At 42.2% G+C, this 24,046-nt stretch overlaps 1 protein-coding gene across 3 annotated transcripts; it reads right to left on the bottom strand.

Moving 5' to 3' along the window:
- Window positions 1-1,891: 1,891 nt before the first annotated feature.
- ptdss2 (phosphatidylserine synthase 2) lies at window positions 1,892-22,958 on the bottom strand. 3 transcript variants are annotated; one of them, XM_083762542.1, is made up of 13 exons: window positions 22,883-22,958; window positions 21,604-21,896; window positions 13,693-13,794; window positions 11,327-11,409; window positions 10,788-10,855; window positions 9,825-9,959; window positions 9,251-9,301; window positions 9,036-9,149; window positions 7,261-7,379; window positions 6,200-6,314; window positions 5,095-5,240; window positions 3,677-3,862; window positions 1,892-3,157 (listed from the first exon to the last, which is right to left on the bottom strand). In XM_083762542.1, exons 2-13 carry the CDS (start codon window positions 21,789-21,791, stop codon window positions 3,004-3,006), a joined length of 1,461 nt encoding a protein of 486 aa, XP_083618668.1. In that variant the 5' UTR covers window positions 21,792-21,896; window positions 22,883-22,958; the 3' UTR covers window positions 1,892-3,003. The 3 variants fall into 3 exon arrangements, with proteins under 3 accessions (XP_083618668.1, XP_083618667.1, XP_083618669.1); XM_083762541.1 differs by lacking the exon at window positions 22,883-22,958 and adding an exon at window positions 22,377-22,575; XM_083762543.1 differs by lacking the exon at window positions 22,883-22,958 and adding an exon at window positions 14,003-14,093 and having other exon boundaries at window positions 21,604-21,775.
- Between the last annotated feature and the right edge of the window lie 1,088 nt (window positions 22,959-24,046).

Genomic DNA, 24,046 nt, shown 5'->3' with positions numbered 1-24,046 from the left:
TCCGTTTCCGAGTGGAATAGTATGAGAGTGGTGACACTACCGTTGACTCCCATTGTAACAATGGAATGCGGAAGTGCTCATTCTATCTCAATGGGATGGATCCAATATTTGGAACTATAGCCCATAGGCACCCACTTTGCGGTGAGATCAAAGCGTGTCGCCACACTCTTACTATTCCACTCGGGTCCGTTTAAGCACGGAATATGCTCAGCTGATTGGCTGAGCATGGAATGTGATGTATGATGATGACGTTCTCATCATACATCGTCACGAGGCACCGCTCACTTCACACGTGTGATTTGTTTTTAAATATATATTTTTAAAAAGGTCAAAATTACTTTTCGTTAAGACAAGAAAAATTGGAACTTTAAATTATACTACGTTGGTTAAAATAAACCTAAAAATGCACGCCGCCCACCCATCTGACCACGGCACATTGGGAGGGCGGTGAGCGCTTTGGATATTTTCCAGTGGGCCCTGGTCCAGAAAATGTTGGGAACCGCAAATTTAGACTGTCCTACAGAGACAAACAAGACAGCACCGTCTGTCCAGTGGAGACAAGCAACAGAGACAAACAGTGTACTGCGGGCACCCCTACAGAAACAAACAGCTGTAACTGTCTGAGCAATGAACCCGATGGAAACATTTAAATCTCCTCTCCTATCACAGGTACTGTTGGTACAGAAGTGGGCAGTATGATTCATAGTAGCATTCTGCATAGAAGTCTTTGGTGACCCACCTCCTGACATCTAGCTATCCATCCATCTACACTAGCTAGTTGCTGCTCTTTGCCTGCGGGGGGCGGTAGAATTACACAGAGTTCAAATTCTAACACAAATCAACAATCTAGTGTTTCATGTTCTTCAATGTTCAAAAACAACATTACAATAACAAACTAGAGTTCTTACAGGGTGCATATATAATCGTCAGTTAGCTTAGCAAGAATATATTACAGCTTTTACAAACTACAGCTGTCATATTTTTAAGAGAGGTCTCTGTCAGAATATGAAGAGCAATTATTTCTTATGAACTATGAAAGAAATTCTCCCAGGACTCGCTGTGGAAGAGCAGTGCTGTTAAGCATTCTGGGAAGTGTAGTCAGTCAATTGTTTTGATATCTTCCTATAAAATCATGATTCATGACTCAATGGTCTATAATATATATTTTTTAAATACCTTTCCATTTGCTCCGAGACAAATCAGTGAAAATGCATTTCAGAACACTGAATTGAGGTGTCAATTGAGGAATTGTATTATTTCCAAAACTTTGGAGAGAAACAGGATTTTTACAGGGTGACAATGTTTGAATAGAAGCTTCTGACTGTTGAGATTGAATTATGCTTAATTTCTGATGTTTCTTAGCAACACTGTGGCTAATAGAGTCAAGTCTTAGGTGAATTTTGCTGCATAGAGGTGGATGAAACCCGACACGGTTCTGACCCCCCTCGTCTGCACTGGTATACACAACAACAGGATGGACCTACCTATGCTTATAGCTTATCTACAAAGGCTGGCAGCCATATTGCTATTAATATCCCCCCTCTCTCTCTCTCTCTCTATCTCCCCCCCCACTCTCTCTCTCTCTCTCTCATATTAAGCCATGTTTTACTTCCGTACTTCAAACCCACAAAAATAATTTGTCACCCCGATTTTGATTCATATAAATAACAAAAATACAATATTTCTCCCGTTTATGTTTCAACCGGAATATCGGACTTAAAAAAAACATAATACAATGAGGTAAGTCCACTGTGTAACCATAACCATGGGAACTACGCAACCACTACCGACATATACAGACCACTCCCATTAACATCCCAAGCCCTGCCCTACCTCTTTCAGTTCCGACTACATCCTACTTGCAAATGCCTCTCCCTCTGCCTGTGTGTGTGTGTGTGTGTGTGTGTGTGTGTGTGTGTGTGTGTACGTTAAGCCCCTTTTCCACTGGCATGTAAACCCAATGCATGTTGGCGTCCTGTGGAAAGACAGGCGCTGGTCTTGAATGCCGGGTTATTGCGCTACAGGTACACAAATGTCCCAACTCCCTACCGTGATTGGTTTGCATAATATATCTCCCGCAGCTGATGTGGGATTGAAGGAGTTAGATTTTCATAACGTTATGATGTCTGTCTCTTCTAAACTTCAAGGAAATGAAGAAAAACTAGCTAAAATAAGCTGACATTTTAATTTACATGCAGATTACCAGCAACAATGCAATTACCTGAAGGATTCTGCATGTCCTGGTGTTCTAAAAGCAGCACAACTCCTAGGTTGTGTGCGTAGGGAGTGGGCGGAGAGAGAGACAGCGCACACACACACGCGAGCGATGGTGAGGCTGCGACTGGAGCAGAGAGTTAACTAGCAGTAGCTATGAAGGCATGAGTGCAGTGGAGGATTTCTATTCGTCCGAAATACATATTTTATCATGCCCAAATGCCTAGTCGTGCATGCTTTAGACACCTCCCGCGCACGCAGTATGTGCTGTACCCGTAACATTCAGAGACCATACAGAACCTCTCTGTAAAGGAGGTCAACGTGTGAATGAATATCTAGCCAGGAAGCCAGAAATAAATGCCCTGGGCAGATTGGGTCTGGCACTCCTCAGTTTGAATGACATTTCTCTCACACCCAGAGTTGTGGCTGACCAATCAGAGCCCACTGTTCAAAGTGAGATGTTTTTGCTGTGACGTTGGAATCTGCTTGGAACCGCTCCATGGAAATACATCTTTCACACTGAAGTGCGAAAGGGGCTTTTTAGTGTATACTGTATATGTGTGTGTAGTGTGTTGATTTTTAGTGTTGCTAACTGTGGAGAAGCCTGTGTTGGAATGACGCAATGTTTCGGGTTTAGGCACAAGAACTGCAATCTACACACAAACGCACACACAAAGCCATCTCTGCATGTGTGTGATGTCGCATTTTTTTATCCTTCATGTTGTCCCATTCATTTCATTTTCTCTTTTTTTTAAACAGACTCTAACCGACAGTGTAGACCAGAAGACCTCACGACTTCCTGCTTCGCAGCGAATCAGAGCTGCCGTTGAGTTTGCTCCGCCCAGACGGGGTTTGCGGGTTACCGTTGCCTAGGGGTCGTTCCCGGTCTCCGGGGACTTCCTGTTTGCGACGTCGGGCATCTTTATAGCGAAGTGTGATGTCGCTGGAGGGGCGGAGAGAAATAAAATGGAGGGTTGGAGAAAAGAGAAGACGGGAAGACGGCTTAACCCATTCTGACCTGAGATCAGATTCATACGAGGTTTCCGCCGGACACACACTGGTCTGATGAACCCATTCTGACCTGAGATCAGATTCTAAAAATGTCAGTCGCTCTTCAATTTTTCAAAAATAGCAGACCTACAAGCTCGTATCGCGCCACTCGGTGGCGCGATATGAGCTTGTAGATCTGCTATTTTTAAATAGCTAAAGCATAACATGATGCTGACACCAAAATGGGTTCCCGTTCAGAATGGGTTAAAACCATTTTGTGTTCAAACTGTACAAATCAATACACATATACACTCACATAACCAAAACCACACAAACCTAGCTTATTATATCAGAAGAAATACCTCTTCTTAGTACTTGAGATATCATAAAAGAATATATTTTAAAACAAGGAGTTTTCGCTGAAAGTGTAGTTCTCCATTTGTCAGTCCTGCCTCCCTCTCCTCCACCTTACCGTAGGAAGAATCTCCAGGCAGTCCAGGTGAGGATGAGGATGATTCCCAGCACCCAGCACTGAGTGACGATGAAGGGAATGGGAAGCATGATGGTGTTGGGGTCGTACTTCACCACGATGAGGAACTCTGTGACGGTGATGGCCGCCACCAGCCACGCCTGCTGACCCAGCTTTTTATAGAACCGCCTGTGGAATTAAAATTCATTAACAGTTGTCAATTGGCCTTAATTTACTTGACCACCTGAACCCTAGCATGGGGGAACATTAGTCAAAAAAATTGTTTGCCAATTGATTTGGTGTAGACTCTAGAGAGAAAAGCAGGAAAAAGTACAGAGCCAATTCAGGTCCGGTTTACCAAGTCAAGACTAAAGCGTTTAAGTAATTAAACATTCTTTTTTTTAAAGTTACCGTATGTTGCTACATGTATAGCAATAGCTGATGAGACACAGAGAGCACGCTGGCATCAAAGGTAGAACAACGTATAGGTTGCACCAGGTGTCAATGGGGGAGAGCAACATAGTAGTTACAACAAACAATAACGTGTTATACATTAGGACAATTGCTAAAAATAATGTAGCAATAATACAGCTGTTAAATATACTGTAACAGTGGCTGATATAGTGGAAGTGGAAGTATAAGGGGATGTTGTCGTGACTTCTGGCCCTATAGAGCAGTGGTTTTCAACCAGCGGTCCAGGGACCACCAGTGGTCCTTGAGGGGGTTCCAGGTGGTCCCCCAGCTAAATGATGGAGAGTTGCTAACCAAATGGATCTTTTATTCTTGAGTGTAAAATGAAACCAAATTAAATACAGGTCCATTTGGTTGTTGTCAACATCTGCATTACTTAATTCACAAGAAGTCTACACAATTAAATAATGTAAAATAATGTTATTTTGATCAACGTTTGCTTGTTATCTCTCCTAATGGTACCAACATCAATACAGCATGGAAGTGTGGACAAAATCTTATTCAACGATAACAATAATAATATATAACAATAATATTTTGAAAATGCTATACGTTTTTGGGTCTGAGAGGATAAATCTCATCACATGGTGGTCCGTGGCTAAAATGCCAAATAAATAATGGACCTTGATATGAAAAGGGTTGAAAACCACTGCGGACACGTCTGTGTCACCTTTTTAACCTTTTAACCACTTTAACCATTACTTTAACCTTTAACTGTTGAAAAATAGCGTACATCTGCTTTTTGAAAACATTTTTAACTCAAATATTTGCTTCTGCGGGGGTCCCTGGTACAACATATTTTCAGATGTGGGTCGGCAGGCCTATTACATATCATTTCTGGGGTCCTTGAAATGAAACGGTTTGATTGCCACTGACGTAGAAACATAGGCTTTCTCAGACATTTTGTAGAATCTGGTGTGAGGTCATAATGGGGTTTATGCGTGACTCACGGGTCGTCCATGAAGTCGTAGATCTCCCTCATGGCTACTCCGCCGACGTTAACGAAGAACACCAGTCTCAGGAGGACCAGGTAGTGTTCCGGAGGCATCCACAAGACGAACTTCAAGTAGAACGTGTTCAACTCCGCCAACAGGAACTAACAAGAGAATCAGTCAAGACGTAGCTCCCACAGAACAGTCTTCAGCTACACAGTCAACTATCTAAAAGGGAACTATCTAACAGGAACTAGAAAGAGAGCAGTGGTGGGGAAAGTACTAAAAAGTATCAATATTGCAATGTAGAAATACTCTCTTACAAGTCCAGAATTCAAAATTTTCTTGAGTAAAAGTACAAACGTATCGGTATCAAAAAGTACTTCAAAGTACCAAAAGTCAAATCTTCTTTCATTATGCAGATTGCAGAATGTACCATTTCACAAGTTTTCAAAAATATATGTTGAAAACAGCAAGCTCCCAATGCGCATTGTGAGCTTGTAGATCGGCTATTTTCAAATGGTTGAAATGTATATATGGCTGGTTTTGTATTAATAGTCTACTATTACACTATTATACTATTAATAAATCTACTGTAATATCTACAAAGTTTTCAAATAATTGTTGTAGTGGAGTAAAGTATAATATGTGCCTTTGAGATGTAGAGTAGAAGTACTGCAATTTGTGCTCCAGTAAAGTAAAAAATGACTTCAAAATTAGTACAGTATTTGAGTAAATGTGCGTTACTTTACAGCAGGGTTCCCCAATAGGCGCCCCCTTGGAAGAATGTAATTTTTTTGGGGGGTCCCCCAGATATAAATGGCATTAAATGGGGGTCAGTAGCCTATGCATGTCAAACTGGGCATCCTTTTCAAATGGGGTCTTGCCCTGCAAATGTATTTTCAGGGCAAGACCTCGACATCGACCTTGCGCGTGCGGACTCGGCCCCCAGCCTGGTACCCTAGTCAAAAGATGGCCCTTGAGGAAAATGAATTGGGGAACCCTGCTATACAGTGTAAAGTAACTACGCACATTTACTCAAGTACTCTCTTTCAGTGGTGTAAAGTCTACACCACTGAAAGAGAGACATGTAGACAGTCAGTCAGATGTGCATTTATCGTACCATGAAAATGATTCCCAGTACAGCCAGCCAACGTCGCAGGCTTGATGCTGGCTTCCATTCAAACTTCACCCAGCTGTATGGGGTGAACTGAAACGCAATGCGCTTAATCATACCCCTGGAACACACAAAGTCAATCAAAAACATATTAGAAAAATAAAATGGCACATTATTGTTCATCACTAGAGTGAGGACAGTTTATAATACGTACAGGCCAATACGAGACCAGTTGTCAGTGACTGTAGGGTCAGAATAGTGTTGGTGGGTTAAATATAATAGACAGTGGAAGTAGGTAGGACTTTTTCCCCCAAAATCAACTTTCAACAAATTCAAACTACTTATGTAATTAATTAGAACGACCACGATCGCAAAAATAAAACAAACAAAACAAAACCAGTGATCATGTAAGGTACTTGCTTGTTACAAAGCCTGGCCCTGATCTTTATCAATTATTTAATTATGATTATTAAACAGCCTGGCCCTGATCATTATCAATAATCTTCTGATCTTTATCAATCATTTTCTGATCTTTATTAATAATTTTACCAATCCAGAATTCTTCCGGATGAGATTAACCATTCAGCAGCACAGCTTGGCTTGTTCGTTTCATAAATTGTTATATTAGTCGCAAGGTAGCAAAGATAAGCAATTGTAAAGTATATATTAACATTGATTATAATTTGAACTGAACATAACATACATTTTCGACAGTTCTACATTCACATACAGTGTCTAAGTTGACATCCTGTAGTTCTCACTTTTACCAGAGGGGGGTGACAAAACACGTTAACTATTCGACTACAGGCCGAAGATAATTATTTTCTCCCCTGTCTGTGTGTCTCTCTCTGTCTTTCTGTGTGTGCATCTGAAGCTAATCTTGCAAACTATCCCACCGATCAGCGCCAAACTTTATGTGAACACTTTACGCAGGGCCAAGGTCACTACACCCAAATGACACACCAGCTATATGCCTATAGAGTTATATATTGTGTGCTGGTAGTAGTTTAAGTCATACAGTGTGGGATCTTATAGGCTGGTATATACTGTACGGTAGTTAGTATTACTTGTATGTAGGGATGTTCCAGAGACCCTGCCACTGGTATGGTTTCATAGACAGCCATCCCAGAGTCTTCATACCACAGTATATACCCAAACTATTGCAGAGCAGTACATCCATAATCCACTGGAGAAAGAGAAAGCACATCAAGTTTACACCATTTGAAACGGCTTAACCCATTCTGACCTGAGATCAGATTCATACGAGGTTTCCGCCGGACACACACTGGTCTGATCAACCCATTCTGACCTGAGATCAGATTCTAAAAATGTCAGTCGCTCTTCGATTTTTCAAAAATAGCAGTCCTACAAGCTCGTATCGCGCCACTCGGTGGCGCGATATGAGCTTGTAGATCTGCTATTTTTCAATAGCTAAAGCAGGGGTTTTCAACCGGTGGTCCGCGGCCCCCTGGTGGTCCGCGGAGGTACTGCTGGTGGTCCGCAGACAGGCGTTCAGAAAAGTTGTATTTTTGCCTTTTTTTCTTTACTTTTTTTTTTACCTTTCTAATATATATATAAAACGTATTTGCACTATTTTTACTTGTTTGTGAATAATAATAATAACTTAAGTCGAATCTAATATTACAATTCAAAAAGTCAAGTGCTGAAGGTGTCAAATAAACTAAAAAAAAGCTGACGGAGCCATCAGCTGCTGCAGCGGAACAACCATCCTGCTCTTCCACCCAACGCATGCATGCTTACCGTGCTTGCTGCCCAAGGCAAGCACGGTAAGACGTTGCGTTGCCATAATTATTCATCCAATTCATAATAATACGTTTGGGAAAGTCAAATCTCCCTGCCATAGAGTTATAATATCTGCCGCGGATCGATTGAATAGTCTCACAATTCACATAATACGTGACGTAGGCCTATTCAATGTGCAACTTCTCAGTCTATCGTTGCCGAAAAGGCAGAGCTACAAGCTCACAACGCGATGCAACCAGGTGCAATGTGAGCTGGTAGATTGGCTATTTTTGGTGCGTGACACCGTCGTACGATGATGTATACATTACGCTTTTAAAGTGACGGTACACAATGAACAGTTCCCTCTGTATGTTAGAAAGGTAATGTATAAACCGGTGCAGGTTGTAGGTTGGTTAAAATAAAGAGAAGATTAATAGAATAAGATAAAAATATATATTCTGTTTCTGTGTGTGTGTGTGTGTGTGTGTGTGTGTGTGTGTGTGTGTGTGTGTGTGTGTGTGTGTGTGTGTGTGTACTGTGACTGTCAAATGTGTCAAATGTGTTTGGGTGATTAACTGAAATGGATTATTATTTTGAGACTTATTTTGAGTCCTGCTTAGTACAAGTAAAGAACACTTTTGTTAAACTTTTGATAATAAAATACTTCGTTTTTTTTGTCCAGCTCATGAATGTAGCCTGTGATAGTTTGATTAGTGAGTAACAAGTAAGAAGAAAACAAAAACAATCTTAACCCATGGTGCATGAATGCCCCACCACTATTGTGTCGGGTGGGTCCATCGTAGATCTACGATGAACCCACCCGACACAACAGTGGTGGTCCCCAGGCTGCTGCTAGTCAGAATGGTGGTCCCTGGGTCAAAACCAGTTGAAAACCCCTGAGCTAAAGCATAACATGATGCCGATACACCAAAATGGGTGCCCGGTCAGAATGGGTTAAACGTTGTCATGTAAAATGTATGTAAAATATCAACATAGTACAGGCATTAGAATAGATCAAATAGATTAAAAACATGTGTGTGTGTGTGTGTGTGTGTGTGTGTGTGTGTGTGTGTGTGCGTGTGTGTGCGTGTGTACATACGTGGTCCCACCAGCACTCTGAGAAGTTTGGCAACTGATGTTCCAGACTGTACTCCAGAAACTCAAACATGACAGAGATAATCATACACATCCACCAATCACGGATCACCAGTGTCTGATGAGACAAGAGTATAGAGACAGATAACACATTTAAAACTAATTACAAACAGAGAGATCAACTCCAATAATGATGACAGCTGATACGTTTTTACGTACCTTGATGTACCAGCCCAGGAAGTGGGCGGGGACAAAGCCATCCATTTTGTCCTGAAGAAACAAAAAACATGGTCACATAACTAATAATAATAATAATAATAATTATAAGTGTTTCAGATTACATAGACAGAAACATAGCTAAAGAGTGTAGGTATAGGTAAACTAAAGAACAAGGAGCGACAGGTTACGTTTTAATCCCCTGTGTTTTTTTCTGTTTTTGTTTTTTTTACAATAGAAACGCTGGCCACTGGTCTGCGTTTCTATTGTAGTGCACTGGCATGGATTGTGTTTTAATATAGCGCAAAATGTATACATTCATCAAAATAAAAATAGCAATACAAAATAGAGAATAACAATAAACATACCGGTAGTAAGAAATATAGAATATAAGATGTGAACACAAGATCAATTTAGATAAATGCCAAATTGGTTTTCAGCTCACTCTTAAAAACAGTAAGAGAGGTTGGAAATGAATGGCAGACGATATGAGTGTGTGTGTGTGTGTGTGTGTGTGTGTGTGTGTGTGTGTGTGTGTGTGTGTGTGTGTGTGTGTGTGTGTGTGTGTGTCATTTACCCAGACGTTGTGGAAGGGGTCAGAGGTGTTTTCAGAGTCATACATGAGACAGTTACCTCCATAGTCTCTCTCTGGCAGTGGGACTCCCAGTTTGGGATCGATGTACTTCATGAACTGTCTGCCATCGTGAACCGTCTGAACAAACAACACATTTAACAACAACAATCACAATTATTTCATATTCTGTGAAACAGATTATTCTCCTACCTTGTGTCCTAAAAATAAAAATGTTTTGTATCACTTTGTAATAATTAGTTGCACACAACACACATGGAATTGATCACCCTCGATAACATGACTCCAGAGATAAGTGTACCAATGTGTGTTGAGTCATAGCAAAAAGTGTGTTTTGAAGTAAACAGAATGGCTGCAACACACCCAAGACCTACATAGAAAGCCCAAACGTATAATAATGAAAAAAAAAAAGAAAAAAAAAGAAAAAAAAAAAAAGAAAAGCAGCCAGCAGCACTCAGTAATGTCCTGGCCTCACCCGGCTGGGACAAACACAACAGATGTGTTTCGACTTGCTCAATCGTCCTCGGCATACGAGTGAGGTTAGGTTGACATTTTTATTACAGCTTTTCTTCAGCCTCCTGAAACGTTTCCTCATTATTATTTTCTATCACAGTATCAGGTCATTTTGGGGACCATTTGACAGTGTGGAATACCGGCCCACCCTAGTTATTAATGCAACGACTGTGGCAAATAGCCTGGTATTTGGCTGCTGATAAACTTTTTTCAGCCGGTTATTAATCCAAGCACAGTGAGTGGAGCACAATATGAATATTTCACAACCATGATATACACCTGTGTGTGTGTGTGTGTGTGTGTGTGTGTGTGTGTGTGTGTGTGTGTGTGCGCGTGTGCGTGCGCGCGTGAGACTGTGCGTGCTTGCGTGGGACTGTGCGGACACGTGTGAGTGCGTGCTTGTGTGCGTGCGTGCATGGACGTGTGTACACGAACCTGAAAAAGGATGAAGATGAGAAACAGTTCATAAACAACTGTCACACACAACCAGAACCTCCAATAGGCTACACGGAGAGAGAGAGAGAGAGATTTCAATATTTTAATGTGGAAACATGACTGCCAACATGAGTTCAATCATCTGAGACGCAAAACATTTCAGCGTGTGTTTATTTATGTCTGCAGCCTGTTCATCAGGTACAGCAGGCTTGACGTACAGTGTGTGTGTGTGTGGAGTGTTGTCATGTACAGTAACAGACGAATCTCTGGTTCAGTCTGTATGCTATTACACACACACACACACACACACACACACACACGTCAAGCCTGCTGTACCTGATGAACAGGCTGCAGACATAAATAAACACACGCTGAAATGTTTTGCGTCGTCCTTTGTGTACGTATACTGTACATGTTCATGTGTACGTGTGTGTTTTTCCCCGTTTAACAGACATTCATATATGGAAACCTGCCTGCCCGGTACTAGAGGGATACTAGTGTGTGTGTGTGTGTGTGTGTGTGTGTGTGTGTGTTCATACCAGGGTGAGGTCTGGTGAAGGGTCCATCTTTGGCCTGGGTCACTCCAAAACACAGAAACACCAAAATACTGGCAACAATACCTCTGAAGACACACACGCACGCACACGCGCACACATACACGCGCACACATACACGCACACACATGATTCCATTAGTGAGTCAACTGCAGCGATGGCCATTGAACAGCTAAGATTAACGTTAAGTGCCTTTCTAAAAGGCACTTCAACAGCAAATCACATTATGAATAATAAATGTTAATACTAAAGGATATACACTCCAGTTCTGTAGCAACAATACCTCTCGTAGCAGTCAAAGCAAAATCCCCGTTGCACAAATCAGTTGCATTTGACTCTGTAGGACATGTAGCAGTGGCTCAGAGCCTCTGCCTGAAGGCCGAAAGCCTAATATCTCACATAGGGGAATTCCCCATTTAGTATAATTTTACTAGAGAGGGTTTAAGTGGTACTGAATTTGCAGCTCAACAAAAAGCTAATTCATCCTAGTGTATTGACGGAGGACACTTTCACGATAAATTGGAATCTCGAATCTCGCGATTATTGATCCCTGGTCTCTGTAGGACAGACAGACAGTGTTTCTTAAGCTTGAGTTTCTTAAGTTTTTTAAAGTCAACCACACAGGTTCAGGTTCAGGTTCAGGTTTATTTGTCATTTGTATAGATACAGAGTATACATACAATGAAATTTATTTTGCTCAGAGCACTCTCCGTCTTACATACACAGGACATAAACAAACATCTATAGTGCAAGAAAAGACAAAAAACAGTAAAAGAAAGTGCAAGTGAAGTGAAGTGCAATACAGTTCAAGGTCAGCTGTTCAGCAGCCTGACTGCCTGGGGGTAAAAACTGTTACTGAGACGGGTGGTACGAGATTTGATGCTCTGGTAGCGTTTTTTGGAGGGGAGTAGTTTGAACAGGGTATTTGCGGGGTGGCTGGTGTCTTCCATGATGTTATGGGCTTTTTTCATACAGCGAGTGGTGTAGATGTTATGGAGACTGGGTAATTCTGTAGTGCCGATGATTTTAGCTGCTGTTTTAATGGTCCTCTGCAACCTGTTGCAGTCCTGAGCGGTCGTGCAATGCACCAATGCAACTCAATGAGATGCATTGGTTTGGGCTTTTAAGACACACTGTGTCTCTATTGTACACAGACGGGGTCTTAGTAGGACACACCATGTTCTCTGCAGTAAACAGACAGTGTTTCTGTAGTACAGACAGACAGAATCCCTGTGGTACAGACAGACAGACAGTGTTTCTGTAGTACAGACAGACAGAATCCCTGTGGTACAGACAGACAGACAGTGTTTCTGTAGTACAGACAGACAGAATCCCTGTGGTACAGACAGACAGACAGTGTCTCTGTATGACAGGGTTAGACGAGTCTCACATAGCCAGACAACCATTCCACAATCTCCGAATGCTATATAGATTAGATAGTCTGGAACTACACCTCCCGTAATGCTATATAGATTAGATAGTCTGGAACTACACCTCCCGTAATGCGAACATGGAAGCCGGCATCTGTGCGTCATTTTCCGTTCACGGAAATGTATTTTTACATTTAATTTTTTTTCCATTTCTGCTAAGCAGCAAGCTATACATTAGGTTCGATTTTTTGGGGATTTACATTAGGATAAATTAGCGCAGCAAATGGAATTGGGGACGGGGCTTCACATCCGCTTTATCGCTTGCTCATCGATTGCATAGGGCCTGAATGGAAACCACAAGGTTGGTGCTATTAAATCCCTTTTAGACCAAGTGTTTGACTGTACTCTGTTGCTGTTTTACATTTCTGTCTAATAAACTATTCAATCAAATCATGATCAGTGCTTCCGTGCTCCAGACGGAAGCATTTGAGGATTGTGGGAGGCAACAGTCTGGCCACGCGAGACCGGGGTTAGACTGACCTTGAGAGCTGACAGTCAGACTCTGTGGGACAGTCAGTGTGTGTGTCTCTGTATGACAGACAGACAGTGTCTCTGTAGGACAGAGCAGGCTTTAACTGGCGTCTAGTCGTGAAATCTTTACATTTTGTTCTGTCACTTTCAGAGAGGAAATGTAAGATTGAGGAGACATGAGGAGGAGGAGGAGGAGGAGGAGGAGGAGGGGGATTTGGTATGAGTGTAGAGGAACTATGAGTGGCTCCTTAACATGATTTGTGTCGTCGAGCACAGACAGTTCAGGCACTCGTTCACTCACTGTGTTGGATCTTTAATCTTTCACCGCTCCACTCAAAAGTCCATACACCTGCTTACATCCCGTGTGCATGCGTGTGTGTGTGTGTGTGTGTGTGTGTGTGTGTGTGTGTGTGTGTGTGTGCGTGTGTGTGTGTGTGTGCACGCACTAACCTCTTGGTATTATAAGCCGTGTCCTGTGGCGTTTCCTCCAATAGAGTCACATACACAAGAACACATGTCAGAATAAACAATACTGTTACAGTATGAGCACGCCTAGAGAGAGAGAGAGAGAGAGAGAGAGAGAGAGAGAGAGAGAGAGGGGGGGAGTTGTGAAGAATGATCAGACAGAGGCAGGTAGAGGTGGAGAAGGAGGGGAGGAAGGAAGAGATGGAAACAAACATTAATACAATGTGTAGATAATATACTGTACGTACAGGTAACAGATATACAACACCGTGCAGTGTTGCAGCTGTGAACTGACCAGCCTTCTACCGTTGGCCACACTGGGGTTACTGTGTCTATTGGGCTGGGACAATAGAGCGTCGCAGTCGCCCCCGACGAGCGGCCAGAATCTGGAGGAGTAATATCAAAAAAAGTTTTACATGTTTTTTTGCATTATAAAAGGCAGATGCAGGTCAAAGGTTTGTCCTTGGCTTCTAGGGAGTGTGCCATGCAACGTTTCACACAGATCGGTGCAGTTACAGGTAGAAAAGGTGAAATGCCGCCTCATGGTGGCGCTATAACAGGGCGTTCTGGAAAATGTGGGGCATCCAGGAAGTGTGTTGTGTGTGTGTGCAAAGTTTGGCATTGGCCGGGTAAACGGTGCCGGAAATTAGCTGATAACAGATGGACGGACAGACGAACGGACGGAGTGCAAAACATATTCTCCCCATGCCTTCGGCTGGTGGAGACAAAACAACTTTGTTGTTTTTCTGCTTTCTAATATTCTTTCTTTTCCGCCCAAAAGAATTGTGTTTATTGTCATGATTTGTCACCATCCGAGTTAGCTTTGTCCGAGGCTTAATGGCCTTTAAATACTTTATGAAACATCTATGGGAAAAATGAATAGAAAATTCTCTTCCGGGCCGCTCGTCATCATGAACCGGGGGGGGGGGGGGGGGGGACGACGACGACTGCGACACTATTACCACCGTGCCAATAACCAACATGTACTTTTAGAATAAAATGTCCTACTGCTTCTGGCCTTGGGTCTAAAAAGGTTCAAGGACACTTGGACAGCGAAGGGATGTCAGCATTCTTGCTCAGAAAGAGGAACTGATCAACATGCTCCGGCACTGTGACAGGGACCATCCAGAAGTCTCTTTTGACTTCTTGGACGCAAGTAATCTGGCTGGGATACAAGACAGGCATCTTTTGTTTTTTGCCAGATTGCCCAGGAAATAATAGACTTTCCAACACCTTAGTGGGTATTTGACCTGCCTGTAAAAACAGTTTTGACCAATTTACTGAACCCTGATTCCTGACCTCTGTTGTTCTCACCAGAAAATGGAAATCAGCACCATCTAGTGGACTTAAAAGGTAACCGATTGTATGCCATGCAAAATATTGCATGGCAAAATTGTTATCGTTATGTACTAAATGTGCTGTATCGAATTGTCTGCCACCCTTAGTGTAGTATGTGTCAAGTAAGTGTGTCTTGCATCATGTGTGTGCCTGTGTTCCAGTGTTTAGACTAGGTCAACAATGGGGAATGATTAGGTTTGTCTCCTGTATCCTCCCTGTTGCACCACCCTCTCAGACCTGTTTGGCAGGAGTCACAAGGGACACACTGCATGCTCTCCTCCCTGACAACCAAACACATGCACACTACACAAACACCAAAACACCCTGCAAAAAAAACTCTCAAACACCCCAGAATCTGCCAGATTGCACAGTGCAAGGTGCAAACACAACACACGCACTATTTCCCAAGCTACTGCAATCGAGCCAAGCATGGAGGCAGCAGGGCACGGGTAACAAAACTGGAGGTTATATAATAACTGTGGTTATTTGCGATAGATCGCATGTGAGTGAACATCCCAATTGTTCCATTTTACAGAAAAGTTTATTCATACACTCCGGCGGCCTGTCACTTTAACCCATTCTGACCGGGCACCCATTTTGGTGTTATCATCATGTTATGCTTTAGCTATTGAAAAATAGCAGATCTACAAGCTCATATCGCGCCACCGAGTGGCGCGATACGAGCTTGTAGGTCTGCTATTTTTGAAAAATCGAAGAACGACTGACATTTTTTTGAATCTGATCTCAGGTCAGAATGGGTTCATCAGACACAGTGTGTGTCTGGCGGAAACCTCGTATGAATCTGATCTCAGATCAGAATGGGTTAAGGCCACGGGCTATGTGCGTGATGATGACACTGCGACTTCCGCTTCCGACACGTTTAGCCGTCGTGAGGGGCACCAGCAGGATGACCTTCAAGGACAAGGCTTTCATGGCCAGTTTGCATGTTCTCCCCGTGTCCCCTAGGGTGGGTACCCCCACAAGAAACATGCCGTAATCCTGGTCTCTAAACTACCTCCCCCTGGCCAGCCGGGGCGCCTGATGGAGGGGAATGGAACTGGTCGGAAATAACGTGTTCCTTCCACACGGGTCAGGCCTAGGCAATAAACACAGGTTGTGTGTATCGCCGGGTGCCAGAGTGGTGTCGCATGTGGCCGGGGCCGGGGCCTTAGCATCAGGTTCATCCATATTCAGTATTATCGGCCGTCGTTCTGGTTGTTAACAGTGCTACTGGCTAGCAGTTGCTGCTAGGGATGCCACAAAGTGACCATCAGCCAAATCGAATAGTCGACAGCTCTGCCGATTAATAATCGATTAATCTCAACTTGATTTATACTTACATTCTCCACTCTGATGAAGGTACATGTTCGATATATCATGCAGCCTTACTTATTAGCCTATATTTTAACTATTATATTTTTGATTTTCGATTATGAAATATTAAAATCGATTTCGGAGACTACGATGAATAATCGGAAAATCGATTAATCGGCGGCATCCCTAGTTGCTGCTCGTGTGGTTCAGCTCGTTTAGCTATGAGCTAGTATATAGTGTTTGTAGCTAATGCTAATCCTCGCCGTAGCGTGGTTTTAGCACTCGCTGCAACTAGCGCTTGATAATAGCTATGTGTTGCGGTAGCTAGCTCGTTTGTGGAAGAGCTATATGTAGCGGCAACCAGCTCGTTTTGGCTACGAGCTATATACAGTGTTTGCAGCTAATGCTAACCCTCGCCGTAGTGTGGTTAACTACACTGCCCCTCATCCAGAATTGTCCAGAACATTTGAATGTTTTCAAATGTTAAATATAAACATTCATAAATATTACACAATATACGTTTAAAAATGTATAATTACGTAAAGAATTTGATTTGTTATATGGGATTTGTTTTGTATTGATGCTGGTCTGACTTGCCACTTCAGCTCTAGTAATAGTGAGTGAAAGTCTAGTATTGCCAGCCGCGCACTCTAACCCTAGGAATAAAAGATGCATACGAAATGAAGTATTACAAGAAGTGTACTATGTAATGGATGTTTTGGATTTGGATTGTGTTATTTTGTAACCTCAACTGTACTCCCGAGTATAAATAAGGTGATGATGATGATGATGATGATGATGAATGAAGATTGAGTACCTCAAGAAACTTCTTGAATTCGTCAAATGACTGCCAAGGAGAATCGTTTTGGAGGAGCACTAGTGCACAGGCGCCCTGGTTACCTTTCTGCTCGTTTCGGCCTGGCTCTCGACCAGATCAGACATTGTGCAAAAGAATGGTCTGTTGTATTTTTTTGTTGATAATTATGCATAACTCATTAGCCTAATAGGCTCTGAGGAGCTGTCCATGGTCCTGGAACTGTCACTCATGCACTCTCACTATGGAGATGCTTTTTGTTTTCCGTTCGTTTGTTTGTTTTTGTTTTCCGTTCGCTGTGGAGATGTTTGTGTTCTGTGTGGATGACAACTTGCTTTATGATTTTTAAGTTTGAAGTAAGCCTACTAATAGGCCTAATAATAAGTGCTTTGCACCTTACATAGTGATTTTCAGTGCATCATTCTGTTTGTAGGCTATGTGACATTATTACAAATTGTATAATGTATAATTGGATAAACAGCATTTTTTTAACCCATTCTGACCATGAGATCAGATTCATACGAGGTTTCCACTGGACACACACTGGTCTGATTAACCCATTCTGACCTGAGATCAGATTCTAGAAATGTCAGTCGCTCTTCGATTTTTCAAAAATAGTAGACCTACAAGCTCGTATCGCGCCACTCGGTGGCGCGATATGAGCTTGTAGATCTGCTATTTTTCAATAGCTAAAGCATAACATGATGCTGACACCAAAATGGGTGCCCGGTCAGAAAGTAGCTTATCTACAATATCTAGGTATGTTTAAGATTAAAGTGCCTCCCCTCTGAAAGATATAGCATTGTCTCACAACGCTATTTTTGCAGGACACCGTTGTACAATGAAGTATAAAATAGGGCCAAAGTGGCTTATCAGACTAGTGGATTTATTCAATTATAAAACATATTACAATATTCATGTTGATTCATTGATACATGCTGTATGTATATAGGACAACTTTAGGTTTTTTTTTCAACCAAGGTTCAAGGTTCAAGTTTTATCGTTTTTAGCTATATTTGACAGGGGAGCGGGGACATTCGAGTTTTTCTGTGTGTTTGAACGAACACCTGGTACCTAGGGGGATGCCATACTGTGTCGTAGGCTCAATCGTCAGTTTGTCACCTACTCCTTCACATTCAATAGACCAATTCAATAGATCTTCGTGCCCAGATGTAATTTTCTTGGGTCTAGTAGAACTATAGTAAATAATAATAAATACATTTGCGTAAAACTTAAATCTTTAAAATGAAAAAAAAAGGCAGCAAATGAAAAAATATTAACACTGACCTTTTACTTTGGTAAAAGGTGAGTGCTCAGTGGCCTTGTGGTTAGAGTGTCTGCCCTGAGACTGGGAGGTCGGGGTTCACTGGCCGGGTCATACCAAAGACTCTAAAAATGGGACCCAGTGCCTTCCTGCTTGACACTCAGCATCAAGGGTTGGATTGGGGGTAAATCCCTGTGACATACTAGCGTCATGTCCAGGCTACAGAAACAGGAGATAGGCTCCTACCCTATGGGCATCATGGCTCGGCAAGGCTACTTACTTTACTTTTTACTTTTACTTCCTCTAATCGGAAGCATAACGGAGCATCCTAAAACATGAACCTTGGTTGGAAAAAAAACAAAGTTAGGGGGTAAATATGAGAAAGACTATTTCAATAACAGATCTACAAGCTGTGAGCTTGTAATTTGACTATTTCCTCTACTTGATGTACCAACCGTACCGTGACGATTCAGGTTAACCATCACCAATGACGGGGCCAACGGCCAAGTACAAAATTAAATGGGGCAGCTGCATTCTGGATGGCGGATTATATTTCTGCATGTCAGTTTGTTTAGCACCGAGTGGCTACAAAGGTCACAGTGTCATTTTAAGGCCATTTTAACAAACTGCAGTCTTGTTTTAATCCGAAGACAGAAGACATTCCACAACACTTAAAACGTCTGCTTGAGAAAAACATAGTGTACACACACACACAAACGACCAGCCTGTGGTTATGCCAAAATAGGCAACCTCGTGCGTTACAGTATAAGATACTAAGCCAAAGGTCACAAATTTCGATATAACAACAAACCCCACTGCTTCCCTCTACAACAACACAAGTCAAGATTCACAGTGATTCATTCAGCGCCTCGTGGTCACGGGACAAGGTAATCCAAACGCACTGGGATAAAACTAAATAGAAACATAATCATGAGTCATTAGTGCACATTTAGTAGAGTAATATAATCTGCGATTACGTGATAATCCCGTGACGATGATATCGCTACATCAAACAAGACTGATTGATAAAAAGCTAAGAACTCAAACCTTTTAGATGGGACAGCACAGCTGTTTCTGTCATTTGCTTATCTTGCTTTTAGTAAGCATTATTTGTCATTATGGACTAGTACGCACAATGTTATTTAATTTCAGGAATGCCTTGCTGTGTTCACTTTGATGTTAAGAATTAATAAAGGGCAGAATTTTATCACAAAAACAGTAATTGTAAAACGTGTAATTGTGAATAACAAGAGTATCTTTGTATGAGCACTATAACTACAAGCATGATCTTGCACCAATCCCAAGAGTACCTGCCATCACTCTTAACCCATTCTGACCTGAGATCAGATTCACACGAGGTTTCCGCCGGACACACACTGGTCTGATGAACCCATTCTGACCCGAGATCAGATTCTAAAAATGTCAGTCGTTCTTCGATTTTTTTCAAATATAGCAGACCTACAAGCTCGTATCGCGCCACTCGGTGGCGCGATATGAGCTTGTAGATCTGCTATTTTTCAATAGCTAAAGCATAACATGATGCTGACACCAAAATGGGTGCCCGTTCAGAATGGGTTAAATGTTCTGCTGAGATTTCTGCTGAGCAAGCAGATAGCAGTACCAGCCAGGCAGTCAGCAACACAGACAGACCACATAGATCTGTTACCAACTTGGTATTGGTAACAGATATAATACCAAGCTAGGATGTATGTACCAATCCAACGGAGTGGGTGGGAGGAAGGACAGGGTGGATGATGTGTCACGGTTGGCATCAACTGAATGCCTTTCAACACTGATGTGCGGTAGATTGTATAGAGCCAATACACGTCCAGAAGACTCACCAGAGTGCCCAGCCAGGCCAAAGGTACCACCGCTGAGCGTTGAACAGAAGTATCTGTAGAGTGTGTCACACTATACCCATCTGCATAAATATCTGTCTATATCAACCTATCTACCGGTATCCACCTGTATAAGATATTTAATAATAATAATGAATTGCATTTTTATAGTGCTTTTCCAAGTGCTCAAAGCGCTTTACAATGGTTCATTCATTCATACATTGGGAGGTGAAGCGGTGGACAGTCGACGCCAGCGTCCTCACTTCCCACATTCACACACCGATGGTGGCGAGCTCGCACCGACCGACTCATTGGAGGCAATGTAGGGTTCAGTGTCTTGCCCAAGGACACTTCGACATGTGGACAGGAGGAGGCGGGATTCGAACCGACGACCCAGGGATCATTGGACGAGCTGCTCTACCTCCTGAGCCACAGCCACCTGATTTATCCACATCATTCACACCTACCCAATAATGGATCGACCATAAATGTGGTGTCCCTGTGTGAATCCAAAGGGAAATTTTCCATTATATAATTAATTATACCACCCCTTATATTACGGTACCCCGATCTTTCTCACGCTCTTGTAGAATGGAGGAATCTATCTCACATGATTCACAGGCATTTCACATCCCTGACAGCATTACAGAGCCATATCAAATGACAACAACACTGAACCTTAGAATGCAAATGGCAAAATGTAGATTCAGTTGTAGCAGCAGTAATACTAATAACATTCATCATCACCTTTGTTTTAACATTAGCAGTAGCAGTACAAGTAGTGGTAGCAGCAGAAGTAGTAATAGAAGTATTACCAGGCAGCAATAGTAATAAGCAGTAGAGGGCTAGAGGTAGCAGTAATATGAGTATTAGAAGCAGGAGCAGTCATAGTACAATTAGTAATATTAAAAGTATTAGTAAAGCAGTAGTTAGTGCCGACTAACTATACTTGCAAGTAGGCCTGTCACAATTATTACATAATCGTCTAATCGCAATTATTTCATAATCGTCATAATTGTTTGCATGTTGAAAGATGAAAGATGTTCATACATTAACAACAAGCTGAAATAGTAGATGTACAAGCTTACAACACGTCACTGACGCTTGTTAGCTTGTAGATCAGCTATTTATTATTTTTTACCTTTTTATTATAAATAATGTAGCCTATGTCAGTCATTTATTTTTATATTTCAGTTATTAGTCATATCTGGCCTGTGCGATTATTATTTGTGTGACAATTAATCGTCAACTTATATTTGTAATCGTGATATTCGTGACAGCCCTAACTTATTATATGGCTCATCATGCTCATGTCATGGTCAACTCACCAGAAAAACGTGTTTGTTCCATCGTCTTCAACTTCAGACTCTGTGTTCCTCCTTGACAGACTCTCCCTGGAACTCTGCTTCACCTGCTTGGCTTTGCTGGGCAATCCGTGATCCACAGACCCTGCCCCGGGCTGCACCGAGGGCTCCACCGAGCCGTTATTGTTATTTTTGCTGTCTGGTTTAGTCATGACTGATCTGTCGGGTGGACTGTCCAGTCTGATGTGTATGTTGAAGTTATCCGTTGGTTATATTCCTGTAATCCGCGTCAGCCCCACCCTAAAGACTGTCAGCATCTATGGGGATTTGGTAGGACGTGGTTAGGAAATACATCTTTATATTATCTAGCCTGTGGTATTTATCTCACTATCAGATCCACGCCAATATAAAGACTTTTACATTTTTAGATTTGATTTTCTGTCAGCATCTGAAATGGGCAACATCATGTATCGCGACGGTTTTCTGGCTACGTACATAAACAGCAAACAAGCTATAATGCCATATTATCAAGTCAGAAGATTTCAGTGACTTTTAAACCACTGTTTCTGTGCAATGCATGGTGGCAAAAGACAAGAATGCGAAATCAGTGTGTCCTGCAAAGGACACCTTGGTGTATGCATAATGCATATCAGCACCACGGGCTATCTATCTACCGACTGACCTGACAGACAACAAAAAAACGATCGCCGTCCTTGAATGATGAACGTTGTAAAATGATCTAGTCAGAAATGACTTGCTGATGTAACATGCATGTTACGAGACAAGTTATACCTTACCAGATTCATTGGCGATATTATGACTGCAGTCATACGGTGAGTTCACGCGGCCCGGCGGACACTGTCTGCTACATTTGTCATATAGCTTAATATCATCTATATTAACTGAATTTAAAAATAAATAAATTAACAAGGTCGGTTAAAGGGGTGACTTTATGGCAGGAACAGATTAACCCTCCGCACTAAACACACTAGATCACATGGGCGTAAACAGGTTACCGTCCGTAAACACATTATTTCCGGATGGATTATCACAACAAGGGTCGCTGAGATATCGGTGCAGCGTGTAAACCTTTATTTTGAAGGTGTATTCGGAACTCGCCCTAGCGTTCGTTTCGGCTGGATTGAGGTAACTTAACGCGTCTGTCTGGCCGTGATGTTAGCTTGTCTCTCCAGTCCAATGTGATATCATCATCATCACATTGTTGTCAACTTGTCCGGCGTTCGTTAATAATTCATATTCGTGACAGTCAAACTTTTTAACAGTAACATTGCGCAGTGATCACCTCTCTCTGGAACCTCCCGAATACATTCATCTTTTGACCACGTTTGTCCTTAAATCTGTGAATGTCACAACAAAACTCTTAGCTCCAAGCTGTAACTATTTGAGTGTCGTCACTTCCGTTGGCTGTTATTTGAACGTGACTGCAGTTTTATAATATTTGTTTTTAATTGCGAATCATTCCTGGGAAAACAAACAACAATAGCAATATTATTATTATTATTATTATGTTTTTTATAGTTTTAAATCCTCACCAGAGGCAGGGAGTATAGCAGTATAATTATTGAATTATCAGTTTGCAGGAAAAAATCACACCCGTGTGAAATAAGTGGTGCAACTCTGTGTGGGCGCCCACAGGAACGCACCCAGGGGGGTGGGCCGGTTCCGGCGAGCCGGCCCACGTCCGAAATGGTTAAGAAATGACAGAGTTACCGTGTGGAGGTTCCAATCCCAGGGTGTCCCTCCCTGTAGGCTACTGTACTGTACTGTACTCTACTGTCACACCCAAAATCATCAGTTACTGTGTGTGTGTGTGTGTGTGTGTGTGTGTGTGTGTGTGTGTGTGTGTGTGTGTGTGTGTGTGTGCGTGTGTGTGTGTGCGTGTGTGTGTGTGTGTGTTAGGCTGCGCAACAGTGACACTGTGAAAACCAACCAAACGCTATTTCCGTGCTCAGACAGACCGGCCCAGCCAGCCAGCGAGGGACAGACCCAGCCAGAGACACACAGAGACACCACTTAAAAAGCACAGGAAAGTACAGTTCAATACAAGGTCTGCGAAGAGGATTTAAACCCCAAAAAGTTAGTTCAAGTTAGTGCAAAGGTTTCTGTCTGTCAGGCTAACCAACCTTTACTTTTGTAGAGTGGTCTGTGAACTTACCAGAGGAGTTCCTCCTGATCCAGTGAACTAACCCAAATCTGTCTACATTGTCTACAAAGACCTGCACACACAGCAAGTTTCCATTCCCTATCTGTGAATAGCCTCACCAGAAGCTATTTAAAGCTTTTCTCTGAATGAGCTCTCTGAACTGATTGGGTAATTCTAACCCAACCCAACTGAAGAAGACCTAGGTCGAAACGTTGGATAATAATAAATATACAGCATCATGGCTACGTATGTGCAGCCTTTTTCTCATTCTTACGTAATTCTAACCTTTGCCTGATCTGGGCT

Source organism: Protomyctophum parallelum (assembly GCF_964188405.1).
Source record: "Protomyctophum parallelum genome assembly, chromosome: 4".
Classification (NCBI taxonomy): Eukaryota; Metazoa; Chordata; class Actinopteri; order Myctophiformes; family Myctophidae; genus Protomyctophum; species Protomyctophum parallelum.
The sequence above is the reverse complement of the archived record's forward strand: the minus strand, read 5'-3'. Positions and strand labels throughout refer to the sequence as shown.